The sequence below is a fragment of the Salvelinus fontinalis genome, chromosome 15, assembly GCF_029448725.1.
Source record: "Salvelinus fontinalis isolate EN_2023a chromosome 15, ASM2944872v1, whole genome shotgun sequence".
Classification (NCBI taxonomy): domain Eukaryota; kingdom Metazoa; phylum Chordata; class Actinopteri; order Salmoniformes; family Salmonidae; genus Salvelinus; species Salvelinus fontinalis.
Window position 1 is genome coordinate 3,865,628 of NC_074679.1, and position 24,526 is coordinate 3,890,153.

At 46.2% G+C, this 24,526-nt stretch overlaps 1 protein-coding gene across 2 annotated transcripts in view; it reads right to left on the reverse strand.

The window, feature by feature from the left end:
* The window catches only part of LOC129811282 (thyroid receptor-interacting protein 11-like), a 98,856-nt gene that overhangs the window by 15,084 nt on the left and 59,246 nt on the right, over positions 1-24,526 (reverse strand). For both annotated transcript variants that reach the window (XM_055862458.1, XM_055862457.1), the window contains 3 exons: positions 20,289-20,370; positions 18,507-18,621; positions 12,499-12,618 (listed from right to left, as the gene is read on the reverse strand). In XM_055862458.1, the coding sequence (XP_055718433.1) occupies positions 12,499-12,618; positions 18,507-18,621; positions 20,289-20,370 (317 nt within the window). The remainder of the gene's footprint in view (positions 1-12,498; positions 12,619-18,506; positions 18,622-20,288; positions 20,371-24,526) is intronic.

The window sequence follows — 24,526 nt, forward strand, 5'->3', positions numbered from 1 at the left end:
CCTAGTCAGTTGGAAAGGGAAAGGGGGATACCTAGTCAGTTGGAAAGGGAAGGGGGATACCTAGTCAGTTGGAAAGGGAAAGGGGGATACCTAGTCAGTTGGAAAGGGAAGGGGGATACCTAGTCAGTTGTACAGGGAAAGGGGGATACCTAGTCAGTTGTATAGGGAAAGGGGGATACCTAGTCAGTTGGAAAGGGAAAGGGGGATACCTAGTCAGTTGGAAAGGGAAAGGGGGATATCTAGTCAGTTGTATAGGGAAAGGGGGATACCTAGTCAGTTGTATAGGGAAAGGGGGATACCTAGTCAGTTGGAAAGGGGGATACCTAGTCAGTTGGAAAGGGAAAGGGGGATACCTAGTCAGTTGGAAAGGGAAAGGGGGATACCTAGTCAGTTGGAAAGGGGGATACCTAGTCAGTTGGAAAGGGGGATACCTAGTCAGTTGTATAGGGAAAGGGGGATACCTAGTCAGTTGGAAAGGGGGATACCTAGTCAGTTGGAAAGGGAAAGGGGGATACCTAGTCAGTTGGAAAGGGAAAGGGGGATACCTAGTCAGTTGGAAAGGGGGATACCTAGTCAGTTGGAAAGGGGGATACCTAGTCAGTTGGAAAGGGGGATACCTAGTCAGTTGGAAAGGGAAAGGGTGATACCTAGTCAGTTGGAAAGGGAAAGGGGGATACCTAGTCAGTTGGAAAGGGAAAGGGGGATACCTAGTCAGTTGGAAAGGGGGATATCTAGTCAGTTGGAAAGGGGGATACCTAGTCAGTTGGAAAGGGAAAGGGGGATACCTAGTCAGTTGGAAAGGGGGATACCTAGTCAGTTGGAAAGGGGGATACCTAGTCAGTTGGAAAGGGGGATACCTAGTCAGTTGTATAGGGAAAGGGGGATATCTAGTCAGTTGGAAAGGGGGATACCTAGTCAGTTGTATAGGGAAAGGGGGATACCTAGTCAGTTGGAAAGGGGGATACCTAGTCAGTTGTATAGGGAAAGGGGGATACCTAGTCAGTTGGAAAGGGGGATACCTAGTCATTTGTATAGGGAAAGGGGGATACCTAGTCAGTTGGAAAGGGGGATACCTAGTCAGTTGTATAGGGAAAGGGTGATACCTAGTCATTTGTATAGGGAAAGGGGGGATACCTAGTCATTTGTATAGGGAAAGGGGGATATCTAGTCAGTTGGAAAGGGGGATACCTAGTCAGTTGTATAGGGAAAGGGGGATACCTAGTCAGTTGGAAAGGGGGATACCTAGTCATTTGTATAGGGAAAGGGTGATAGCTAGTCAGTTGGAAAGGGGGATATCTAGTCAGTTGTATAGGGAAAGGGGGATACCTAGTCAGTTGGAAAGGGGGATACCTAGTCAGTTGTATAGGGAAAGGGGGATACCTAGTCAGTTGGAAAGGGGGATACCTAGTCATTTGTATAGGGAAAGGGTGATACCTAGTCATTTGTATAGGGAAAGGGGGGATACCTAGTCATTTGTATAGGGAAAGGGGGATATCTAGTCAGTTGGAAAGGGGGATACCTAGTCAGTTGTATAGGGAAAGGGGGATACCTAGTCAGTTGGAAAGGGGGATACCTAGTCATTTGTATAGGGAAAGGGTGATACCTAGTCAGTTGGAAAGGGTGATACCTAGTCAGTTGGAAAGGGGGATACCTAGTCAGTTGGAAAGGGAAAGGGGGATACCTAGTCAGTTGGAAAGGGAAAGGGTGATAGCTAGTCAGCTGGAAAGGGAAAGGGGGATACCTAGTCAGTTGGAAAGGGGGATATCTAGTCAGTTGGAAAGGGAAAGGGGGATACCTAGTCAGTTGGAAAGGGAAAGGGTGATAGCTAGTCAGCTGGAAAGGGAAAGGGGGATACCTAGTCAGTTGGAAAGGGAAAGGGGGATATCTAGTCAGTTGGAAAGGGTGATACCTAGTCAGTTGGAAAGGGAAAGGGGGATATCTAGTCAGTTGGAAAGGGTGATACCTAGTCAGTTGGAAAGGGAAAGGGGGATATCTAGTCAGTTGGAAAGGGAAAGGGGGATATCTAGTCAGTTGGAAAGGGGGATACCTAGTCAGTTGGAAAGGGAAAGGGTGATACCTAGTCAGTTGGAAAGGGAAAGGGGGATACCTAGTCAGTTGGAAAGGGTGATACCTAGTCAGTTGGAAAGGGAAAGGGTGATACCTAGTCAGTTGGAAAGGGAAAGGGGGATACCTAGTCAGTTGGAAAGGGAAAGGGGGATATCTAGTCAGTTGGAAAGGGTGATACCTAGTCAGTTGGAAAGGGAAAGGGGGATATCTAGTCAGTTGGAAAGGGGGATACCTAGTCAGTTGGAAAGGGGGATATCTAGTCAGTTGGAAAGGGAAAGGGGGATACCTAGTCAGTTGGAAAGGGAAAGGGGGATACCTAGTCAGTTGTATAGGGAAAGGGGGATACCTAGTCAGTTGTAAAGGGAAAGGGGGATACCTAGTCAGTTGGAAAGGGAAAGGGGGATACCTAGTCAGTTGGAAAGGGAAAGGGGGATACCTAGTCAGTTGTATAGGGAAAGGGGGATACCTAGTCAGTTGTATAGGGAAAGGGGGATACCTAGTCAGTTGGAAAGGGGGATATCTAGTCAGTTGGAAAGGGGGATATCTAGTCAGTTGGAAAGGGAAAGGGGGATATCTAGTCAGTTGGAAAGGGAAAGGGGGATACCTAGTCAGTTGTAAAGGGAAAGGGGGATATCTAGTCAGTTGTAAAGGGAAAGGGGGATATCTAGTCAGTTGTATAGGGAAAGGGGGATACCTAGTCAGTTGTAAAGGGAAAGGGGGATATCTAGTCAGTTGTAAAGGGGGATACCTAGTCAGTTGGAAAGGGAAAGGGGGATACCTAGTCAGTTGTAAAGGGAAAGGGGGATACCTAGTCAGTTGTAAAGGGAAAGGGGGATATCTAGTCAGTTGTATAGGGAAAGGGGGATAGCTAGTCAGTTGGAAAGGGAAAGGGGGATACCTAGTCAGTTGGAAGGGGAAAGGGGGATACCTAGTCAGTTGGAAAGGGAAAGGGGGATACCTAGTCAGTTGGAAAGGGTGATACCTAGTCAGTTGTAAAGGGAAAGGGGGATACCTAGTCAGTTGGAAAGGGAAAGGGGGATACCTAGTCAGTTGGAAAGGGAAAGGGGGATACCTAGTCAGTTGGAAAGGGAAAGGGGGATACCTAGTCAGTTGTAAAGGGGGATACCTAGTCAGTTGGAAAGGGAAAGGGGGATACCTAGTCAGTTGTAAAGGGGGATACCTAGTCAGTTGGAAAGGGAAAGGGGGATACCTAGTCAGTTGTAAAGGGGGATATCTAGTCAGTTGGAAAGGGGGATATCTAGTCAGTTGGAAAGGGGGATACCTAGTCAGTTGGAAAGGGAAAGGGTGATACCTAGTCAGTTGTAAAGGGAAAGGGTGATAGCTAGTCAGTTGTAAAGGGAAAGGGTGATATCTAGTCAGTTGGAAAGGGGGATATCTAGTCAGTTGTAAAGGGGGATACCTAGTCAGTTGGAAAGGGAAGGGGGATACCTAGTCAGTTGGAAAGGGAAGGGGGATATCTAGTCAGTTGAAAAGGGGGGATACCTAGTCAGTTGGAAAGGGAAGGGGGATACCTAGTCAGTTGGAAAGGGAAAGGGGGATACCTAGTCAGTTGTAAAGGGGGATACCTAGTCAGTTGGAAAGGGAAAGGGGGATACCTAGTCAGTTGTAAAGGGGGATACCTAGTCAGTTGGAAAGGGAAAGGGGGATACCTAGTCAGTTGGAAAGGGGGATACCTAGTCATTTGTATAGGGAAAGGGTGATAGCTAGTCAGTTGGAAAGGGGGATATCTAGTCAGTTGTATAGGGAAAGGGGGATACCTAGTCAGTTGGAAAGGGGGATACCTAGTCATTTGTATAGGGAAAGGGTGATACCTAGTCATTTGTATAGGGAAAGGGGGGATACCTAGTCATTTGTATAGGGAAAGGGGGATATCTAGTCAGTTGGAAAGGGGGATACCTAGTCAGTTGGAAAGGGGGATACCTAGTCAGTTGGAAAGGGGGATACCTAGTCAGTTGGAAAGGGAAAGGGTGATACCTAGTCAGTTGGAAAGGGGGATACCTAGTCAGTTGGAAAGGGGGATACCTAGTCAGTTGGAAAGGGGGATACCTAGTCAGTTGGAAAGGGGGATATCTAGTCAGTTGGAAAGGGGGATACCTAGTCAGTTGGAAAGGGAAAGGGTGATACCTAGTCAGTTGTAAAGGGAAAGGGGGATAGCTAGTCAGTTGGAAAGGGAAAGGGTGATATCTAGTCAGTTGTAAAGGGAAAGGGTGATACCTAGTCAGTTGTAAAGGGAAAGGGGGATAGCTAGTCAGTTGTAAAGGGAAAGGGTGATATCTAGTCAGTTGGAAAGGGGGATACCTAGTCAGTTGGAAAGGGGGATATCTAGTCAGTTGGAAAGGGTGATACCTAGTCAGTTGGAAAGGGAAAGGGTGATACCTAGTCAGTTGTAAAGGGAAAGGGTGATAGCTAGTCAGTTGTAAAGGGAAAGGGTGATATCTAGTCAGTTGGAAAGGGGGATACCTAGTCAGTTGGAAAGGGGGATATCTAGTCAGTTGGAAAGGGAAAGGGGGATACCTAGTCAGTTGGAAAGGGAAAGGGGGATACCTAGTCAGTTGGAAAGGGGGATACCTAGTCAGTTGGAAAGGGGGATATCTAGTCAGTTGTAAAGGGAAAGGGGGATACCTAGTCAGTTGGAAAGGGAAAGGGGGATACCTAGTCAGTTGTAAAGGGAAAGGGGGATATCTAGTCAGTTGTATAGGGAAAGGGGGATACCTAGTCAGTTGTATAGGGAAAGGGGGATACCTAGTCAGTTGTAAAGGGAAAGGGGGATATCTAGTCAGTTGTAAAGGGAAAGGGGGATACCTAGTCAGTTGGAAAGGGAAAGGGGGATACCTAGTCAGTTGGAAAGGGAAAGGGGGATATCTAGTCAGTTGGAAAGGGAAAGGGGGATATCTAGTCAGTTGTAAAGGGAAAGGGGGATATCTAGTCAGTTGTAAAGGGAAAGGGGGATATCTAGTCAGTTGTAAAGGGAAAGGGGGATACCTAGTCAGTTGGAAAGGGAAAGGGGGATACCTAGTCAGTTGTAAAGGGAAAGGGGGATACCTAGTCAGTTGTAAAGGGAAAGGGGGATATCTAGTCAGTTGTAAAGGGAAAGGGGGATACCTAGTCAGTTGGAAAGGGAAAGGGGGATACCTAGTCAGTTGTAAAGGGAAAGGGGGATATCTAGTCAGTTGTAAAGGGAAAGGGGGATATCTAGTCAGTTGTATAGGGAAAGGGGGATACCTAGTCAGTTGTAAAGGGAAAGGGGGATATCTAGTCAGTTGTAAAGGGAAAGGGGGATACCTAGTCAGTTGGAAAGGGAAAGGGGGATACCTAGTCAGTTGTAAAGGGAAAGGGGGATACCTAGTCAGTTGGAAAGGGAAAGGGGGATACCTAGTCAGTTGGAAAGGGGGATATCTAGTCAGTTGGAAAGGGAAAGGGGGATATCTAGTCAGTTGGAAAGGGAAAGGGGGATACCTAGTCAGTTGGAAAGGGAAAGGGGGATACCTAGTCAGTTGGAAAGGGTGATACCTAGTCAGTTGTAAAGGGGGATATCTAGTCAGTTGGAAAGGGAAAGGGGGATACCTAGTCAGTTGGAAAGGGAAAGGGGGATACCTAGTCAGTTGTAAAGGGGGATATCTAGTCAGTTGGAAAGGGGGATACCTAGTCAGTTGGAAAGGGAAAGGGGGATACCTAGTCAGTTGTAAAGGGGGATATCTAGTCAGTTGGAAAGGGAAAGGGGGATACCTAGTCAGTTGGAAAGGGAAAGGGGGATACCTAGTCAGTTGGAAAGGGAAAGGGGGATACCTAGTCAGTTGGAAAGGGGGATACCTAGTCAGTTGGAAAGGGGGATACCTAGTCAGTTGGAAAGGGAAAGGGGGATATCTAGTCAGTTGGAAAGGGAAAGGGGGATACCTAGTCAGTTGTATAGGGAAAGGGGGATACCTAGTCAGTTGGAAAGGGAAAGGGGGATACCTAGTCAGTTGGAAAGGGAAAGGGGGATACCTAGTCAGTTGGAAAGGGAAAGGGGGATACCTAGTCAGTTGGAAAGGGAAAGGGGGATACCTAGTCAGTTGTAAAGGGGGATACCTAGTCAGTTGGAAAGGGAAAGGGGGATACCTAGTCAGTTGTAAAGGGGGATATCTAGTCAGTTGGAAAGGGAAAGGGGGATACCTAGTCAGTTGGAAAGGGAAAGGGGGATACCTAGTCAGTTGTAAAGGGAAAGGGGTATACCTAGTCAGTTGGAAAGGGAAAGGGGGATACCTAGTCAGTTGTAAAGGGGGATATCTAGTCAGTTGGAAAGGGAAAGGGTGATACCTAGTCAGTTGTAAAGGGGGATACCTAGTCAGTTGGAAAGGGGGATACCTAGTCAGTTGTAAAGGGGGATACCTAGTCAGTTGGAAAGGGGGATACCTAGTCAGTTGTAAAGGGAAAGGGGGATACCTAGTCAGTTGTAAAGGGAAAGGGGGATACCTAGTCAGTTGTAAAGGGAAAGGGGGATACCTAGTCAGTTGGAAAGGGAAAGGGTGATAGCTAGTCAGTTGGAAAGGGGGATACCTAGTCAGTTGGAAAGGGGGATACCTAGTCAGTTGGAAAGGGGGATACCTAGTCAGTTGGAAAGGGGGATACCTAGTCAGTTGGAAAGGGGGATACCTAGTCAGTTGGAAAGGGGAATGGTGATAGCTAGTCAGTTGTTCAACTGAATGCCTTCAATTGAAATGTGTCTTCCACATTTAACCCAACCCCTCTGAATCAGAGAGGTGGGGGGGCTTTAACCCCTCTGAATCAGAGAGGTGGGGGGGCTTTAACCCCTCTGAATCAGAGAGGTGCGTGGGGCTGCCTTAATCGACATCCGGTCTTCAGACCGGGCGCGCGTGTTGATTTTGTCCATCCACTAGGCGCGATCAGGACACGCAGGTGTAAATATCAAAACGAACTCTGAAACTATATTATTTTGGGGACAGGTCGAAACGCATGAAACATTTATGGAAATGTAATTGAATTTGTCTTGAGATATAAACATTGGGTTGTTATTTTACTTGAAATGCACAAGGTCCTCTACTTGACAATTAATCCACAGATAAAAAGGTAAACCGAGTTAGTTTCTAGTCATCTCTCCTCCTTCAGGCTTCTTCTTCTGTGGTCTTTATATGGCGGTTGGCAACCAACTTTAAGGTGCGTTACCACCACCAACTGGACTGGAGTGTGGACCTCAGTTCATCTTTCAATCAGCCACGTGGGTATATGCTCTTAAAAACCAATGAGATGGAAGAGGCGGGACTTGCAGCGCATCAAGGGTCACAAATAGAACCGAGTTCTATATTAGCGCCTGGCTACGCAGACGCTCGTTTGACGCTCGTGAGCAGTGTGGATGAAATGGTTGAATAACAACTATGTGTACATTTATTTTGCAACGCTCACACACGTAACGCGAGCAGTGTGGTCAGCATGTAACAGTGAAATGCTTACTTTTACAGGCCCTTTCCCACAACGCAGAGAGAAAGAAAATGGAGAAATAATAGAAAAGTTAAAACACGTCATAACAAAAGTAATAATAAATACACAATGAATAACAATAACTTGGCTCTATACAGGGGGTACCAGTACTGAGTCGATGTGCAGGGGTACGAGGTCATAACTTGGCTAGATACAGGGGGTACCAGTACTGAGTCGATGTGCAGGGGTACGAGGTCATAACTTGGCTAGATACAGGGGGTACCAGTACTGAGTCGAAGTGCAGGGGTACGAGATCATAACTTGGCTCTATACAGGGGGTACCAGTACTGAGTCGATGTGCAGGGGTACCAGGTAATAACTTGGCTATATACAGGGGGTACCAGTACTGAGTCGATGTGCAGGGGTACGAGGTAGATATATAAAGTAGCTAGGCAACAATGAGGATATGTACATTGAACTAGGAATAAAATGACAGATAATAAACAGTAGCAGCAGCGTATGTGACGAGTCAAAAAAAAGTTAGTGTAAAAAGGTTCAATGCAGAGAGTTAAATAGTATATATACCAAATACTACCTGTACTAACTATGTAGTAGTCTTACGGCTTAGGTGTAGAAGCTGTTCAGGGCCCTGTTGGTTTCAGACTTGGTATATATATATATATATATAAAATCGGTACTGCTTGCCGTGGGATAGCAGACAGAAGGACACCGCCTGGTATAGAGGTCCTGGATGGCAGGGAGCTCGGGTCCCAGTGTTGTATTGAGTTGTACGTACTACCCTCTGACACCGCCTGGTATAGAGGTCCTGGATGGCAGGGAGCTCGGGTCCCAGTGTTGTATTGAGTTGTACGTACTACCCTCTGACACCGCCTGGTATAGAGGTCCTGGATGGCAGGGAGCTCGGGTCCCAGTGTTGTATTGAGTTGTACGTACTACCCTCTGACACCGCCTGGTATAGAGGTCCTGGATGGCAGGGAGCCGGGTCCCAGTGTTGTATTGAGTTGTACGTACTACCCTCTGACACCGCCTGGTATAGAGGTCCTGGATGGCAGGGAGCTCGGGTCCCAGTGTTGTATTGAGTTGTACGTACTACCCTCGGACACCGCCTGGTATAGAGGTCCTGGATGGCAGGGAGCTCGGGTCCCAGTGTTGTATTGAGTTGTACGTACTACCCTCTGACACCGCCTGGTATAGAGGTCCTGGATGGCAGGGAGCTCGGGTCCCAGTGTTGTATTGAGTTGTATGTACTACCCTCTGACACCGCCTGGTATAGAGGTCCTGGATGGCAGGGAGCTCGGGTCCCAGTGTTGTACTGAGTTGTACGTACTACCCTCTGACACCGCCTGGTATAGAGGTCCTGGATGGCAGGGAGCTCGGGTCCCAGTGTTGTACGTACTACCCTCTGACACCGCCTGGTATAGAGGTCCTGGATGGCAGGGAGCTCGGTTCCCAGTGTTGTACTGAGTTGTACGTACTACCCTCTGTTGTTGCCCCGCAGTTGGATGCCAAGAAGTTGCCATACCAGGCTGTGATGCAACCAGTCAAGATGCTCTCGATGGTGCAGCTGTAGAACTTTTTGAGGATCTTAGTGATGCGCTTGTAGGGCGCAATTGTATTGAACGCTGCGTTGTATGAACAGCATTCTCACATAGGTGTTCCTCTTGTCCAGGTGGGAAAGGGGCCGTGTGGAGCGCAAAAGAGATTGCGTCATCTGTAGATATGCGAATTGGAGTGGGTCCAGGGTTTCTGGGATAATAGCGTTTATGAGAACCATGACCAGCATTTCAAAGCATTTTAATAGCTACAGATGTAAGTGCCACAGGGCGATAGTCATTTAGACAGGTTACCTCGCCGTTCTTGGGCACAAGGGACTACGGTGGTCTGCTTGAAACATGTTGGTATTACAGACTGGGTCAGGGAGAGGTTGAAAATGCCAGTGTAGACACTTGACAGCTGGTCAGCGAATGCTCCAAGTACGTGTCCTGGTAATCTGTCTGGCCCTGCGGCCTTGTGAATGTTAACCTGTTTAAAGGTCTTACTCACATTGGCTACAGAGAGCGTGATCACACAGTTATCCGGAACATCGGGTGCTCTCATACATGGTTCAGTGTTTCTTGCCTCGAAGTGAGCATAGAGGGCCTTTAACTCGTCTGGTAGGATCGCATCACTGGGCAGCTTGTGGCTGGGTTTCCCTTTGTAATCCGTGATAGTTTGTAAACCCTGCCACATCCGACGAGCGTCAGAGCTGGTGTAGTAAGATCTTAATCCTGTATTGGTGCTTTGCCTGTTTAATGGTTTGTCGGAGGGCGTAGCGTGATTCCTTAGAAGCCTCCGCATTAGTGTCCCGCTCCTTGAGAGTGGCAGCTCTAACCTTTAGCTCAGTGCGGATGTTGCCTGTAATCCATGGCTTCTGGTTGGGATATGTACGTACGGTCACTGTTGGGACGACGTCGTCGATGCACTTATTAATGAAGCCGGTGACTGATGTGGTAAACTCCTCAATGCCATTGGATGAATCCCGGGAACATATTCCAGTCTGTGATAGTGAAACAGTCCTGTAGCTTAGCATCCCCTTCATCGGACCACTTCCGTATTGAGCGCGTCACTGGTACTTCCTGTATGAGTTTTTGCTTGTAAGCAGGAATCAGGAAGATAAAGTTAGGGGCGGCAGGTAGCCTAGTGGTTAGAGCGTTGGACTAGTAACCGAAAGGTTGCAAGATCGAATCCCCGAGCTGACGAGGTAAAAATCTGTCGTTCTGCCCCTGAACAAGGCAGTTAACCCACTGTTCCTAGGCCGTCATTGTAAATAAAAAATTGTTCTTAACTGACTTGCCTTGTTAAATAAAGGTAAAAAAAATATTATTTTAAAGTCAGATTTGCCAAATGAAGGGCGAGGGAGAGGTTCGTTTCTGTGCTTTTTTGCCTCTAGTTGTAGACATGACTGGTAGAAATGAGGTAAGACGGATTTCAGTTTTCCTGCATTAAAACCACCGGCCACTAGGAGCGCGGCCTCAGGATGAGCATTTTTTTGTTTGCTTCGGCATCTATACAGCTCGATGAGTATGGTCTTAGTACCTGCATTGGTTTGTGGTGGTAAATAGACAGCTACGAAAAATATAACATCTCTTGGTAAATAGTATGGTCTACAGCATATCATGAGGTATTCAAACGCAGACGAGTAAAACCTTAATACTCGTTGAAGTAGAAATCTTAATCCAAACCAACGTTAGTCATCGCTGTTCTGATGTCCAGAAGCTCTTTTCGCTCTTTTCGGTCGTAGGAAAAGATGGCGGAAACATTATGTACAAAAAACAGATCAGTGCAAAATAGCAGAATTGGTCAGGAGCCCGTAAAACGTCTGTAAAACGTCTGTAAAACGTCTGTAAAACAGCTGCTCTCTACGGCGTGCGTACAGTGCATTCAGAAAGAATACACAACACTTGACTATTTCCACAGCCTTTAAATTTAAAATTAATTAAATTTAGATTTTTTTGGTCACTGGCTACACACAATACCCCATAATGTCAAAGTGGAATTATATTTTACAGAATATTTTTAAAAAATTATAAAAAATTAAAAGCTGAAATGTATGCAATCAATCAAAGTATTCATCCCCTTTGTTATGGCCTAAATAAGGTCAGGAATAAAACATTTTGCTAAAACAAGTCACATAAATTGCATGGACTCTGTGTACAATAATAGTGGTCGACGTGATGGTTGAATGACTACCTCATACAACTATCTGTAAGGTCCCTCAGTCGAGCAGTGAATTTCAAACACAGATTCAACCACAAAGACCAGGGAGGTTTTCCAATGCCTCGCAAAGAAGGGCACCTATTTGGCAGATGGGTAAAAATAAAAAAGCAGACATTGAATATGCCTTTGAGCACGGTGAAGTTATTAATTACACTTAGGATGGTGAATCAATACACCCAGTCACTACAAAGATACAGGCGTCCTTCCTAACTCAGTTGCCGGAGAGGAAGGAAACCGCTCAGGGATTTCACCATGAGGCCAATGGTGACTTTAAAACAGTTACAGAGTCCCCTGTAACTATTCCCCAGGTCGTTGCTGTAAATGAGAATGTGTTCTCAGTCAATTTACCTGGTAAAATATGGGTTAAAAAACTATATTTAAAAAATATAGAATTTTGAAAAGAATAATGTGCAAATATTGCACAATCCAGGTGTGCAAAGCTCTTAGAAACGTACCCAGAAAGACTCACAGCTATAATCTCTACCAAAAGGTGCTTCTACAAAGTATTGACTCAGGGGTATGAATACTTATGGAAGAAAGTAATACGTCTGTCTGTCTGTCTGTCTGTCTGTCTGTCTGTCTGTCTGTCTGTCTGTCTGTCTGTCTGTCTGTCTGTCTGTCTGTCTGTCTGTCTGTCTGTCTGTCTGTGTCTGTGTGTGTGTATGGGTCTGTCTGTGTGTATGTGTATGGGTGCGTGTGTGTGTATGGGTCTGTCTGCGTGTATGTCTGTGTATGTGTATGTGTGCGTGTGCGTGTGCGTGTGCGTGTGTGTGTGTGTGTGTGTGTGTGTGTAGGTCTGTCTGTCTGTTTGTGTATGTGTGTGTGTAAGTCTGTGTGTGTAAGTCTGTGTGTGTGTGTGTGTGTGTGTGTGTGTGTGTGTGTGTGTGTGTGTGTGTGTGTGTGTGTGTGTGTGTGTGTGTGTGTGTGTGTGTGTGTAGGTCTGTGAGTGTGTGTAGGTCTGTGAGTGTGTGTGTAGGTCTGTGTGTGTGTGTAGGTCTGTGAGTGTGTGTGTAGGTCTGTGAGTGTGTGTGTAGGTCTGTGAGTGTGTGTGTAGGTCTGTGAGTGTGTGTGTAGGTCTGTGAGTGTGTGTGTAGGTCTGTGAGTGTGTGTGTAGGTCTGTGAGTGTGTGTGTAGGTCTGTGAGTGTATGTGTAGGTCTGTGAGTGTATGTGTGTGAGTGTGTGTGTGTGAGTGTGTGTAGGTCTGTGAGTGTACTCACGTTGTTGAATCCACCCTGTCCTGCTCCAGGTCTCTGTGGTGTGTTGGGGCCACTCTGTACGGTTCTACCCCCCAACCAGCTGGACACCCAGCCTCCACGACCCCCCTCCTCCTCCAACATCTACAGGGACACAGGTTGAAGGTCAGAGGTGACAATTAGTCAGGGCCAGAGAGAGAGATGCCAACCGCTCTACACCGAGTTAGAATTACATGTTGACACTTGTAAAGTCTTAGGGGTGCTCACTGTTGATATCTTTGTAAGGGCTCACATTGATATTTTAAATTGTATAATTCAAACCCTCACATCTGCAGGGACAGAGAGAGTTGGAGAAGAGCAGTTTGGACAGTTTGGACACGCATTGGACTCTCAGGGGACAGAAACACATTATCATTAGGCCGTGCCTAAAGGGGTCTATTTGTCTGGGAGGTGGATGGGGGGGGGGGAGGTGGGGGCTGGACTCTGACCAGGTCAAAAGGTCACTCATCAATAGGCTCAGTGGTAAATGTAAACCAGGGAAGAATATATATTTTTCTTCAGGGAATCTAAAGACACCTACACAGACATGGGTGTTGAGTCACAGACATCCTGTGTAATACTCACTGAGCGATTGGTCCAAAACACTGTTAACAAACAATGGCAAGAGGCGAGGAAACTAAGAATCCTAGGATTACTCTACACTGACGACCTGAACTACAAAACAAAACAAATGAAGAAATGCTGGGAAGCTGCAATGGAAGGAGGAGAGGGATTGTAGGAGGGAGGGGACTTCCCCACTGAGGCCCATTCTGAAAACAGGGTTGGTTTTGTGGAACATTTAAAGTTGTAAACACAACTCAAGTGGAACATTTCAATCGTATGAAGGAGACATGAGATCCAAGGCCAAAAGAGAGATGAGAGCCAATGGAAAAGGAGAGATGAGAGCCAATGGGAAAAAGGAGAGATGAGAGAGATGAGAGAAGGAGAGATGAGAGCCAATGGGAAAAAGGAGAGATGAGAGCCAAGGGTAAAAGGAGAGATGAGAGCCAATGGGAAAAAGGAGAGATGAGAGCCAATGGGAAAAAGGAGAGATGAGAGCCAATGGGAAAAAGGAGAGATGAGAGCCAATGGGAAAAAGGAGAGATGAGAGCCAATGGGAAAAAGGAGAGATGAGAGCCAATGGGAAAAAGGAGAGATGAGAGCCAATGGGAAAAAGGAGAGATGAGAGCCAATGGGAAAAAGGAGAGATGAGAGCCAATGGGAAAAAGGAGAGATGAGAGCCAATGGGAAAAGGAGAGATGAGAGCCAATGGGAAAAAGGAGAGATGAGAGCGATGAGAGCCAAGGGGAAAAAGGAGAGATGAGAGCCAAGGAGAGAAGGAGATGGAGAGATGAGAGCCAATGGGAAAAAGGAGAGATGAGAGCCAATGGGAAAGGAGAGATGAGAGAGATGAGAGCCAATGGGAAAAAGGAGAGATGAGAGCCAAGGGTAAAAGGAGAGATGAGAGCCAAGGGTAAAAGGAGAGATGAGAGCCAATGGGAAAAAGGAGAGATGAGAGCCAATGGGAAAAAGGAGAGATGAGAGCCAATGGGAAAAAGGAGAGATGAGAGCCAATGGGAAAAAGGAGAGATGAGAGCCAATGGGAAAAAGGAGAGATGAGAGCCAATGGGAAAAAGGAGAGATGAGAGCCAATGGGAAAAAGGAGAGATGAGAGCCAATGGGAAAAAGGAGAGATGAGAGCCAATGGGAAAAAGGAGAGATGAGAGCCAATGGGAAAAAGGAGAGATGAGAGCGATGAGAGCCAAGGGGAAAAAGGAGAGATGAGAGCCAAGGAGAGAAGGAGATGGAGAGATGAGAGCCAATGGGAAAAAGGAGAGATGAGAGCCAATGGGAAAGGAGAGATGAGAGAGATGAGAGCCAATGGGAAAAAGGAGAGATGAGAGCCAAGGGAAAAAGGAGAGATGAGAGCCAAGGGGAAAATGAGAGATGAGAGCCAATGGGAAAAAGGAGAGATGAGAGCCAATGGGAAAAGGAGAGATGAGAGTCAAGGGGGAAAAGGAGAGATGAGAGCCAATGGGAAAAAGGAGAGATGAGAGCCAATGGGAAAAGGAGAGATGAGAGTCAAGGGGACAAGGAGAGATGAGAGCCAAGGAGAGATGGAGAGCCAATGGGAAAAAGGAGAGATGGAGAGCCAATGGGAAAAAGGAGAGATGAGAGCCAATGGGAAAAAGGAGAGATGAGAGCCAATGGGAAAAAGGAGAGATGAGAGCCAATGGGAAAAAGGAGAGATGAGAGAGATGAGAGCCAATGGGACAAGGAGAGATGAGAGCCAAGGGGACAAGGAGAGGTGAGAGCCAATGGGAAAAGGAGAGATGAGAGCCAATGGGAAAAAGGAGAGATGAGAGCCAATGGGGAAAGGAGAGATGAGAGCCAAGGAGAGAAGGAGAGATGGAGAGATGAGAGCCAAGGAGAAAAGTGGGATTTTTTTAATTTAAATAGAGATGAAGGAATCTCAGGAGTAACTAAAGAGAGAGATGAAGGAATCTCAGGAGTTAATACGAGTCTTCAGAGAGGTAGGAATCACATTTACTCCCCATCCTCCTCCTCCTTCAATCTGGTTTCCTTTAAGGCTGCAGCTAGTATTGGGAAATAGACTGTGTCTGTCTGTCTGTCTGTCTGTGTGTGTGTGTGTGTGTATATGTGTGTATATGTGTGTGTATTGGGTAATACAGTTTAAATAGTTGGCTGTGGTCCCACGGGGTCCAGCCAGCGGCAGCTCTCTGGAGGAAGAAATACTTTCTAAGCGGTTGGTTGGACTCTGTGTGTGTGTGTGTGTGTGTGTGTGTGTGTGTGTGTGTGTGTGTGTGTGTGTGTGTGTGTGTGTGTGTGTGTGTGTGTGTGTGTGTGTGTGTGTGGTTGGGTTCAGATCGAATCAGATTAGTCGGGGGGGGGGGGGGATCATCTACTTAGGACAGTATTGTTCATTGACTTGGAAGTTGGAACAACAGAAAATATGTTCTGCTGTACAATCCTGGATAGCATTAAGAGCACAGACGAGCTGTACACCGACGTAACTAAAAAAAAGGGGACACACTTGCATCAGTAGGTGATAGTAGAGCTAAAATAGGAGCATCTTCAATTCCTGAGAGAGCATTTCAATAAATTCCTCTAGTTATTGTAGAGAGCGCTTGATGTCCCAGCAGTAACCTTTGGGATAATGTGTCATAAAACACAATCTTTAATCTCATCACCTCGGGGGAAACTAGACATTTCTCTGTTGTGAATAAGCCGAGCTATCTCTTATAAAAACAGAAATGTCACTCGCATATCTCCATAACACCACTGCCAGAGAATCTCTTTGTTTTCAATAATAAAGGAATGAATATTCTCTCCACAGCATTGGAAGGAGCTGAGTTCATAGTAATGAATATTCTCTCCACAGCATTGGAAGGAGCTGAGTTCATAGTAATGAATATTCTCTCCACAGCATTGGAAGGAGCTGAGTTCATAGTAATGAATATTCTCTCCACAGCATTGGAAGGAGCTAGGTTATAGTAATGAATATGTCTATATCATTAGAGAGAGGACAAGCCAACCAAAACATATGACTTGATAGTTGGCAATCAGAATGTACCATAATAATCAGCCTGAGTCCCAAATGGCACCCTATTCCCTATATAGTGCACTTCTATAGACCAGAGCCCTATTCCCTATATAGTGCACTACTTTAGACCAGGGCCCTATTCCCTATATAGTGCAGTACTTTTGACTTATTTCAAATTTGGACACAGCCTTCGAGAGGTCAGGGGTTAACTAGTCATTTGGACTCAGCCTTCGAGAGGTCAGGGGTTAACTAGTCATTTGGACACAGCCTTCGAGAGGTCAGGGGTTAACTAGTCATTTGGACACAGCCTTCGAGAGGTCAGGGGTTAACTAGTCATTTGGACACAGCATTCGAGAGGTCAGGGGTTAACTAGTCATTTGGACACAGCCTTCGAGAGGTCAGGGGTTAACTAGTCATTTGGACACAGGCTTCGAGAGGTCAGGGGTTAACTAGTCATTTGGACACAGCCTTCGAGAGGTCAGGGGTTAACTAGTCATTTGGACACAGCCTTCGAGAGGTCAGGGGTTAAATAGTAAACGACAACGACCACAAGAGAAAGCACAGACTGATTTGGGACCAGGCTAGAGATTCACAGCAACAGAGAATGAACAGAGAGGAAGTATAGACGAAGAGGAGAAGAAGAGCAGAGAGAGTAAAGAGGAGAAGAAGAGCAGAGAGAGTAAAGAGGAGAAGAAGAGCAGAGAGAGTAAAGAGGAGAAGAAGAACAGAGAGAGTAAAGAGGAGAAGAAGAGCAGAGAGAGTAAAGAGGATAAGAAGAACAGAGAGAGTAAAGAGGAGAAGAAGAGCAGAGAGAGTAAAGAGGAGAAGAAGAGCAGAGAGACTAAAGAGGAGAAGAAGAGCAGAGAGAGTAAAGAGGAGAAGAAGAAAAGAGAGAGTAAAGAGGAGAAGAAGAGCAGAGAGAGTAAAGAGGAGAAGAAGAACAGAGAGAGTAAAGAGGAGAAGAAGAACAGAGAGAGTAAAGAGGAGAAGAAGAACAGAGAGAGTAAAGAGGAGAAGAGCAGAGAGAGTAGAGGAGAAGAGCAGAGAGAGTAGAGGAGAAGAAGAGCAGAGAGAGTAAAGAGGAGAAGAAGAGCAGAGAGAGTAGAGGAGAAGAAGAGCAGAGAGAGTAGAGGAGAAGAAGAACAGAGAGAGTAGAGGAGAAGAAGAACAGAGAGAGTAGAGGAGAAGAAGAGCAGAGAGAGTAAAGAGGAGAAGAAGAACAGAGAGAGTAAAGAGGAGAAGAAGAGCAGAGAGAGTAAAGAGGAGAAGAAGAGCAGAGAGAGTAAAGAGGAGAAGAAGAGCAGAGAGAGTAGAGGAGAAGAAGGACAGAGAGAGTAAAGAGGAGAAGAGCAGAGAGAGTACAGAGGAGAAGAACAGAGAGAGTAAAGAGGAGAAGAAGAACAGAGAGAGTAAAGAGGAGAAGAAGAACAGAGAGACTAAAGAGGAGAAGAAGAGCAGAGAGAGTAAAGAGGAGAAGAAGAACAGAGAGACTAAAGAGGAGAAGAAGAGCAGAGAGAGTAAAGAGGAGAAGAAGAGCAGAGAGAGTAAAGAGGAGAAGAAGAGCAGAGAGAGTAAAGAGGAGAAGAAGAACATAGAGAGTAAAGAGGAGAAGAAGAACAGAGAGAGTAAAGAGGAGAAGAAGAACAGAGGGAGTAAAGAGGAGAAGAAGAACAGAGATAGTAAAGAGGAGAAGAAGAGCAGAGAGAGTAAAGAGGAGAAGAAGAGCAGAGAGAGTAGAGGAGAAGAAGAGCAGAGAGAGTAGAGGAGAAGAAGAACAGAGTAAAGAGGAGAAGAAGAACAGAGCGAGTAAAGAGGAGAAGAAGAGCAGAGAGAGTAAAGAGGAGAAGAAGAGCAGAGAGAGTAAAGAGGAGAAGAAGAACAGAGAGAGTAAAGAGGAGAAGAAGAACAGAGAGAGTAAAGAGGAGAAGAAGAACAGAGAGAGTAAAGAGGAGAAGAAGAACAGAGAGAGTAAAGAGGAGAAGAAGAACAGAGAGAGTAGAGGAGAAGAAGAACAGAGAGAGTAAAGAGGAGAAGAAGAGCAGAGAGAGTAAAGAGGAGAAGAAGAGCAGAGAGAGTAAAGAGGAGAAGAAGAACAGAGAGAGTAAAGAGGAGAAGAACAGAGAGAGTAAAGAGAGGAAGAAGAACAGAGAGAGTAAAGAGAGGAAGAAGAACAGAGAGACTAAAGAGGAGAAGAACAGAGAGAGTAAAGAGGAGAAGAAGAACAGAGAGAGTAAAGAGGAGAAGAGCAGAGAGAGTAGAGGAGAAGAGCAGAGAGAGTAGAGGAGAAGAAGAGCAGAGAGAGTAAAGAGGAGAAGAGCAGAGAGAGTAGAGGAGAAGAACAGAGAGAGTAAAGAGGAGAAGAAGAGCAGAGAGAGTAAAGAGGAGAAGAAGAGCAGAGAGAGTAAAGAGGAGAAGAAGAGTGTTTCACCTGGTTGACCTCATCCTTGTCCAGTCCCAGGACACTACCCATGAGCCTCAGCACCTCGGAGCGTTTGGGTTTCGGGGTGTGGAAGTACCCCGTGAACAGGTTCCGCATCAGAGCCCTGAGCAGACAGAATTAAAAGTAAGTAAGCCTCGTCCGAGCCAGAAACGCTCATAGGGGCAGGAGGATCTCTGTTTCTGTAGCGTGAGGCAGCATGAGGTTCAACCCCCTGGACAGGACGTCTAGGCAGACAAAATAACATAGACTACAAAGAGTCATTACACTGGCAAGATGGGAACATAATACGACCTACCCTCTAGTACATTCAGCTCTATTAATACGACCTACACTCTAGTACATACAGCTCTATTAATACGACCTACACTCTAGTACATACAGCTCTATTAATATGACCTACACTCTAGTACATACAGCTCTATTAATATGACCTACCCTCTAGTACATACAGCTCTATTAATACGACCTACCCTCTAGTACATACAGCTCTATTAATATGACCTACACGCTAGTACATACAGCTCTATTAATACGACCTACGCTCTAGTACATACAGCTCTATTAATACGACCTACACTCTAGTACATACAGCTCTATTAATACGACCTACACTCTAGTACATACAGCTCTATTAATATGACCTACCCTCTAGTACATACAGCTCTATTAATACGACCTACCCTCTAATACGACCTACACTCTAGTACATATAGCTCTATTAATACAACCTACACTCTAGTACATATAGCTCTATTAATACGACCTACCCTCTAGTACATATAGCTCTATTAATACGACCTACACTCTAGTACATACAGCTCTATACGGTGGATGATATCAAATGCCATTTTCTTCAACATGTGGTTCATTTCACATTTATTCCTGTCCAGCCTGTGGCCCTCTATCCACCTCTATGGGCTGGTCTTTCTCTATGCTCTCCTCTCCTGTCCAGCGTGTGGCCCTCTATCCACCTCTATGGGCTGGTCTTTCTCTATGCTCTCCTCTCCTGTCCAGCCTGTGGCCCTCTATCCACCTCTATGGGCTGGTCTTTCTCTATGCTCTCCTCTCCTGTCCAGCCTGTGGCCCTCTATCCACCTCTATGGGCTGGTCTTTCTCTATGCTCTCCTCTCCTGTCCAGCCTGTGGCCCTCTATCCACCTCTATGGGCTGGTCTTTCTCTATGCTCTCCTCACCTGTCCAGCCTGTGGCCCTCTATCCACCTCTATGGGCTGGTCTTTCTCTATGCTCTCCTCTCCTGTTCAACCTGTGGCCCTCTATCCACCTCTATGGGCTGGTCTTTCTCTATGCTCTCCTCTCCTGTCCAGCCTGTGGCCCTCTATCCACCTCTATGGGCTGGTCTTTCTTTCTACTCTCATCACATGCTTTATACTCGTTTTAGAACGCAATTTATGATGTCGTCGACACTAATCACCGGTATGAGTGCTTCCTAATCACGACCTCTGATCAACTTACATGAGAGAAGAAAGAGATTTTTTTTTAAAAGGTTAGTAAAACAACATTATCTGTCCGTTTTCCCTTAACAACTAAGAGCATCGAGGCGCGAGGTTAAACTTCGCCACAGTTTTGTTCCCGTAGCCTCCACGTTGTAGCATGCGTGAAGCAACGCTCTCTCTGTGTGTGTGACGGTGTGAGAAGCCACTGTTTTGCATCTCGCTCATCTCAAAATCTGCGGTGAACGCTTGTGACAACGTGATAACGCTGAATCTACCTTGTTCAAATCTTCTCGAGTCAATGTAGTGTTGGGACTTACTGGTCTACTTTACCCTCGGTGCTATTCAGCACGGTCATCAACTTGTCCTGAGCTTCTTCCAACATCTCCTGCCTCACGTCAACTGTAACACACACACACACACTTCATTTCAATGCTCTGCAGCTTCCCAGAAGTCTGAAGCATGACTAGCGTGGCTACATTAAACAGTTTTAAGTCTGACATATAATTTGTGTAACAGACAGAGCCACGCCAAAAGAAAGATTAAAGTCAGAGGTGCAGATCAGAGTATGTTGGCCTTCCGATGTTTCACAAACCAGATGGCCCCCTTTAAAACCGTTTCACAGCCTTTATCAGTTCAACTAAACGGATAACGCTCACAGCTCACACGTCTGGATTCCTGTAGTGAATGAAAAACAGACAAGAGGTGGTGTATGTGTGTGAGAATGTATTATGACGCAATAACCATGTCTGCAACTGATAGTGAAATCAGTAGACCATTGCAGCTTACTGTGTAGTGTGTAGTGTGTGTGTGTGTGTGTGTGTGTGTGTGTGTGTGTGTGTGTGTGTGTGTGTGTGTGTGTGTGTGTGTGTGTCTGAGAATGCAGACTGACGTGGGAAACTCTATTGCTGGGGGACTGATTCCTGTAGTGTTAGCACACTTACTATAATTACGTGATTGACTCTTTTTGTGTTATTTGAGCGGTTGGCTGATAACAACATGTGAAATGGGCCTGTAGAACATTCTGGGATGGAATGCCAGATGTCTACTGGGTAACGTAGTTGGACTCCAGACCAGGGGTTTTCAGACCTCTCCTCAGGGACCCACAGCCATCCCATGTATTTGAATAATTCAACAGACATGATTCTAGTTGTCAACTAATCATCAAGTCCTTTTCTTCGTTTCGTCAGGAATTGATTCCTTTTTCTCCCAATGTCGCGCTATTCGACGTTGAGGCCTTGTGTCATCGCAGCGACTCCCAGCGAGCTTGGGAGTGTTGAAGATCGAGACATGCTTCCTCTGAAACATGCCCCGCTGCTTCCTCTGAAACATGCCCCGCTGCTTCCTCCGAAACATGAAACACGCTGCTTCCTCCGAAACATGCCCCGCTGCTTCCTCTGAAACATGCCCCGCTGCTTCCTCCGAAACATGAAACACGCTGCTTCCTCCGAAACATGCCCCGCTGCTTCCTCTGAAACATGCCCCGCTGCTTCCTCCGAAACATGCCCCGCTGCTTCCTCTGAAACATGCCCCGCTGCTTCCTCCGAAACATGAAACACGCTGCTTCCTCCGAAACATGCCCCGCTGCTTCCTCTGAAACATGCCCCGCTGCTTCCTCCGAAACATGAAACACGCTGCTTCCTCCGAAACATGAAACACGCTGCTTCCTCCGAAACATGAAACACGCTGCTTCCTCCGAAACATGAAACACGCTGCTTCCTCCGAAACATGAAACACGCTGCTTCCTCCGAAACATGAAACACGCTGCTTCCTCCGAAACATGAAACACGCTGCTTCCTCCGAAACATGCCCCGCTGCTTCCTCCGAAACATGCCCCGCTGCTTCCTCCGAAACATGAAACACGCTGCTTCTTATCGCAGTGTTTGGTTAGCCAGGAAGTCAGTCGAACTGATCGAGTCTTTTGATTGGTGAATCAGGAGAGGAAGTGAGCCGAACCAGGCCAAAACCCGAACAGCGCTGGGCCAATTGTGTACCACCTTATAGGACTCCCGGTCACGGCCGGGTTGTGACACAGCCTGTGCTCAAACCAGGGTCTGTAGTGATGCCTCAAGCACTGAGATGCAGTGCCTTAGGCCGCTGTGCCACTCGGGAGGCCTGCAGGTCCTATTTCACAGACATCTGGAAACATTGGATAGTTACTTTAAGTTCCATCACTGGCTGCATCACAAATGAAATTGCACTCCATTTCCTACACAGGGCACAGTATTTGACTAAACCACACTGGCTAGGCCTTGAGCTTAGACTGGGGAACCTGGCACAAAAGACTTGGGACAGCATGCCAAATGACGCCCTATTCCCTATGGGGACTGGTCAAAAGTAGTGCACTGTATAGGGAATAGGGCCCTGGTCTAAAGTAGTGCACTATATAGGGAATAGGGCCCTGGTCTAAAGTAGTGCACTATATAGGGAATAGGGCTCTGGTCAAAAGTAGTGCACTGTATAGGGAATAGGGCCCTGGTCTAAAGTAGTGCACTATATAGGGAATAGGGCCCTGGTCTATAGTAGTGCACTATATAGGGAATAGGGCTCTGGTCCAAAGTAGTTCACTATATAGGGAATAGGGTGCCATTTGGGACTCAGGAAAGCCTAGTTAGTGTAGAGAGAATGGGAAAGCCTAGTTAGTGTAGAGAGAATGGGAAAGCCTAGTTAGTGTAGAGAGAATGGGAAAGCCTAGTTAGTGTAGAGAGAATGGGAAAGCCTAGTTAGTGTAGAGAGAATGGGAAAGCCTAGTTAGTGTAGAGAGAATGGGAAAGCCTAGTTAGTGTAGAGAGAATGGGAAAGCCTAGTTAGTGTAGAGAGAATGGGAGAGCCTAGTTAGTGTAGAGAGAATGGGAAAGCCTAGTTAGTGTAGAGAGAATGGTAAAGCCTAGTTACTGTAGAGAGAATGGGAAAGCCTAGTTAGTGTAGAGAGAAAGGGAAAGCCTAGTTAGTGTAGAGAGAATGGGAAAGCCTAGTTAGTGTAGAGAGAATGGGAAAGCCTAGTTAGTGTAGAGAGAATGGGAGAGCCTAGTTAGTGTAGAGAGAATGGGAAAGCCTAGTTAGTGTAGAGAGAATGGGAAAGCCTAGTTAGTGTAGAGAGAATGGGAAAGCCTAGTTAGTGTAGAGAGAATGGGAAAGCCTAGTTAGTGTAGAGAGAATGGGAAAGCCTAGTTAGTGTAGAGAGAATGGGAAAGCCTAGTTAGTGTAGAGAGAATGGGAAAGCCTAGTTAGTGTAGAGAGAATGGGAAAGCCTAGTTAGTGTAGAGAGAATGGTAAAGCCTAGTTACTGTAGAGAGAATGGGAAAGCCTAGTTAGTGTAGAGAGAAAGGGAAAGCCTAGTTAGTGTAGAGAGAATGGGAAAGCCTAGTTAGTGTAGAGAGAATGGTAAAGCCTAGTTAGTGTAGAGAGAATGGTAAAGCCTAGTTAGTGTAGAGAGAAAGGTAAAGCCTAGTTAGTGTAGAGAGAATGGGAAAGCCTAGTTAGTGTAGAGAGAATGGGAAAGCCTAGTTAGTGTAGAGAGAATGGGAAAGCCTAGTTAGTGTAGAGAGAATGGGAAAGCCTAGTTAGTGTAGAGAGAATGGGAAAGCCTAGTTAGTGTAGAGAGAATGGGAAAGCCTAGTTAGTGTAGAGAGAATGGGAAAGCCTAGTTAGTGTAGAGAGAATGGGAAAGCCTAGTTAGTGTAGAGAGAATGGGAAAGCCTAGTTAGTGTAGAGAGAATGGGAAAGCCTAGTTAGTGTAGAGAGAATTGGAAAGCCTAGTTAGTGTAGAGAGAAAGGGAAAGCCTAGTTAGTGTAGAGAGAAAGGTAAAGCCTAGTTAGTGTAGAGAGAATGGGAAAGCCTAGTTAGTGTAGAGAGAATGGTAAAGCCTAGTTAGTGTAGAGAGAATGGGAAAGCCTAGTTAGTGTAGAGAGAATGGGAAAGCCTAGTTAGTGTAGAGAGAATGGGAAAGCCTAGTTAGTGTAGAGAGAATGGGAAAGCCTAGTTAGTGTAGAGAGAATGGTAAAGCCTAGTTAGTGTAGAGAGAAAGGTAAAGCCTAGTTAGTGTAGAGAGAATGGGAAAGCCTAGTTAGTGTAGAGAGAATGGGAGAGCCTAGTTAGTGTAGAGAGAATGGGAAAGCCTAGTTAGTGTAGAGAGAATGGGAAAGCCTAGTTAGTGTAGAGAGAATGGGAAAGCCTAGTTAGTGTAGAGAGAATGTAAAGCCTAGTTAGTGTAGAGAGAATGGGAGAGCCTAGTTAGTGTAGAGAGAATGGGAAAGCCTAGTTAGTGTAGAGAGAATGGGAGAGCCTAGTTAGTGTAGAGAGAATGGGAAAGCCTAGTTAGTGTAGAGAGAATGGTAAAGCCTAGTTACTGTAGAGAGAATGGGAAAAAGCAGAGCGTTTTTCAAAGAGGAACTTGGCGATGAAAACAGGTCTGAAATGTACAGACAGGAGACAGCAGGGCATTGACCAGGAATGCATATCACCCAGAACAGCTCTAGGGTTAGGGCTATAGCAGCAGGTGAGGAGGACAGGTGTTTGATCCAGACAGAAATCAGCTGATTACAGACAGGAGACAGC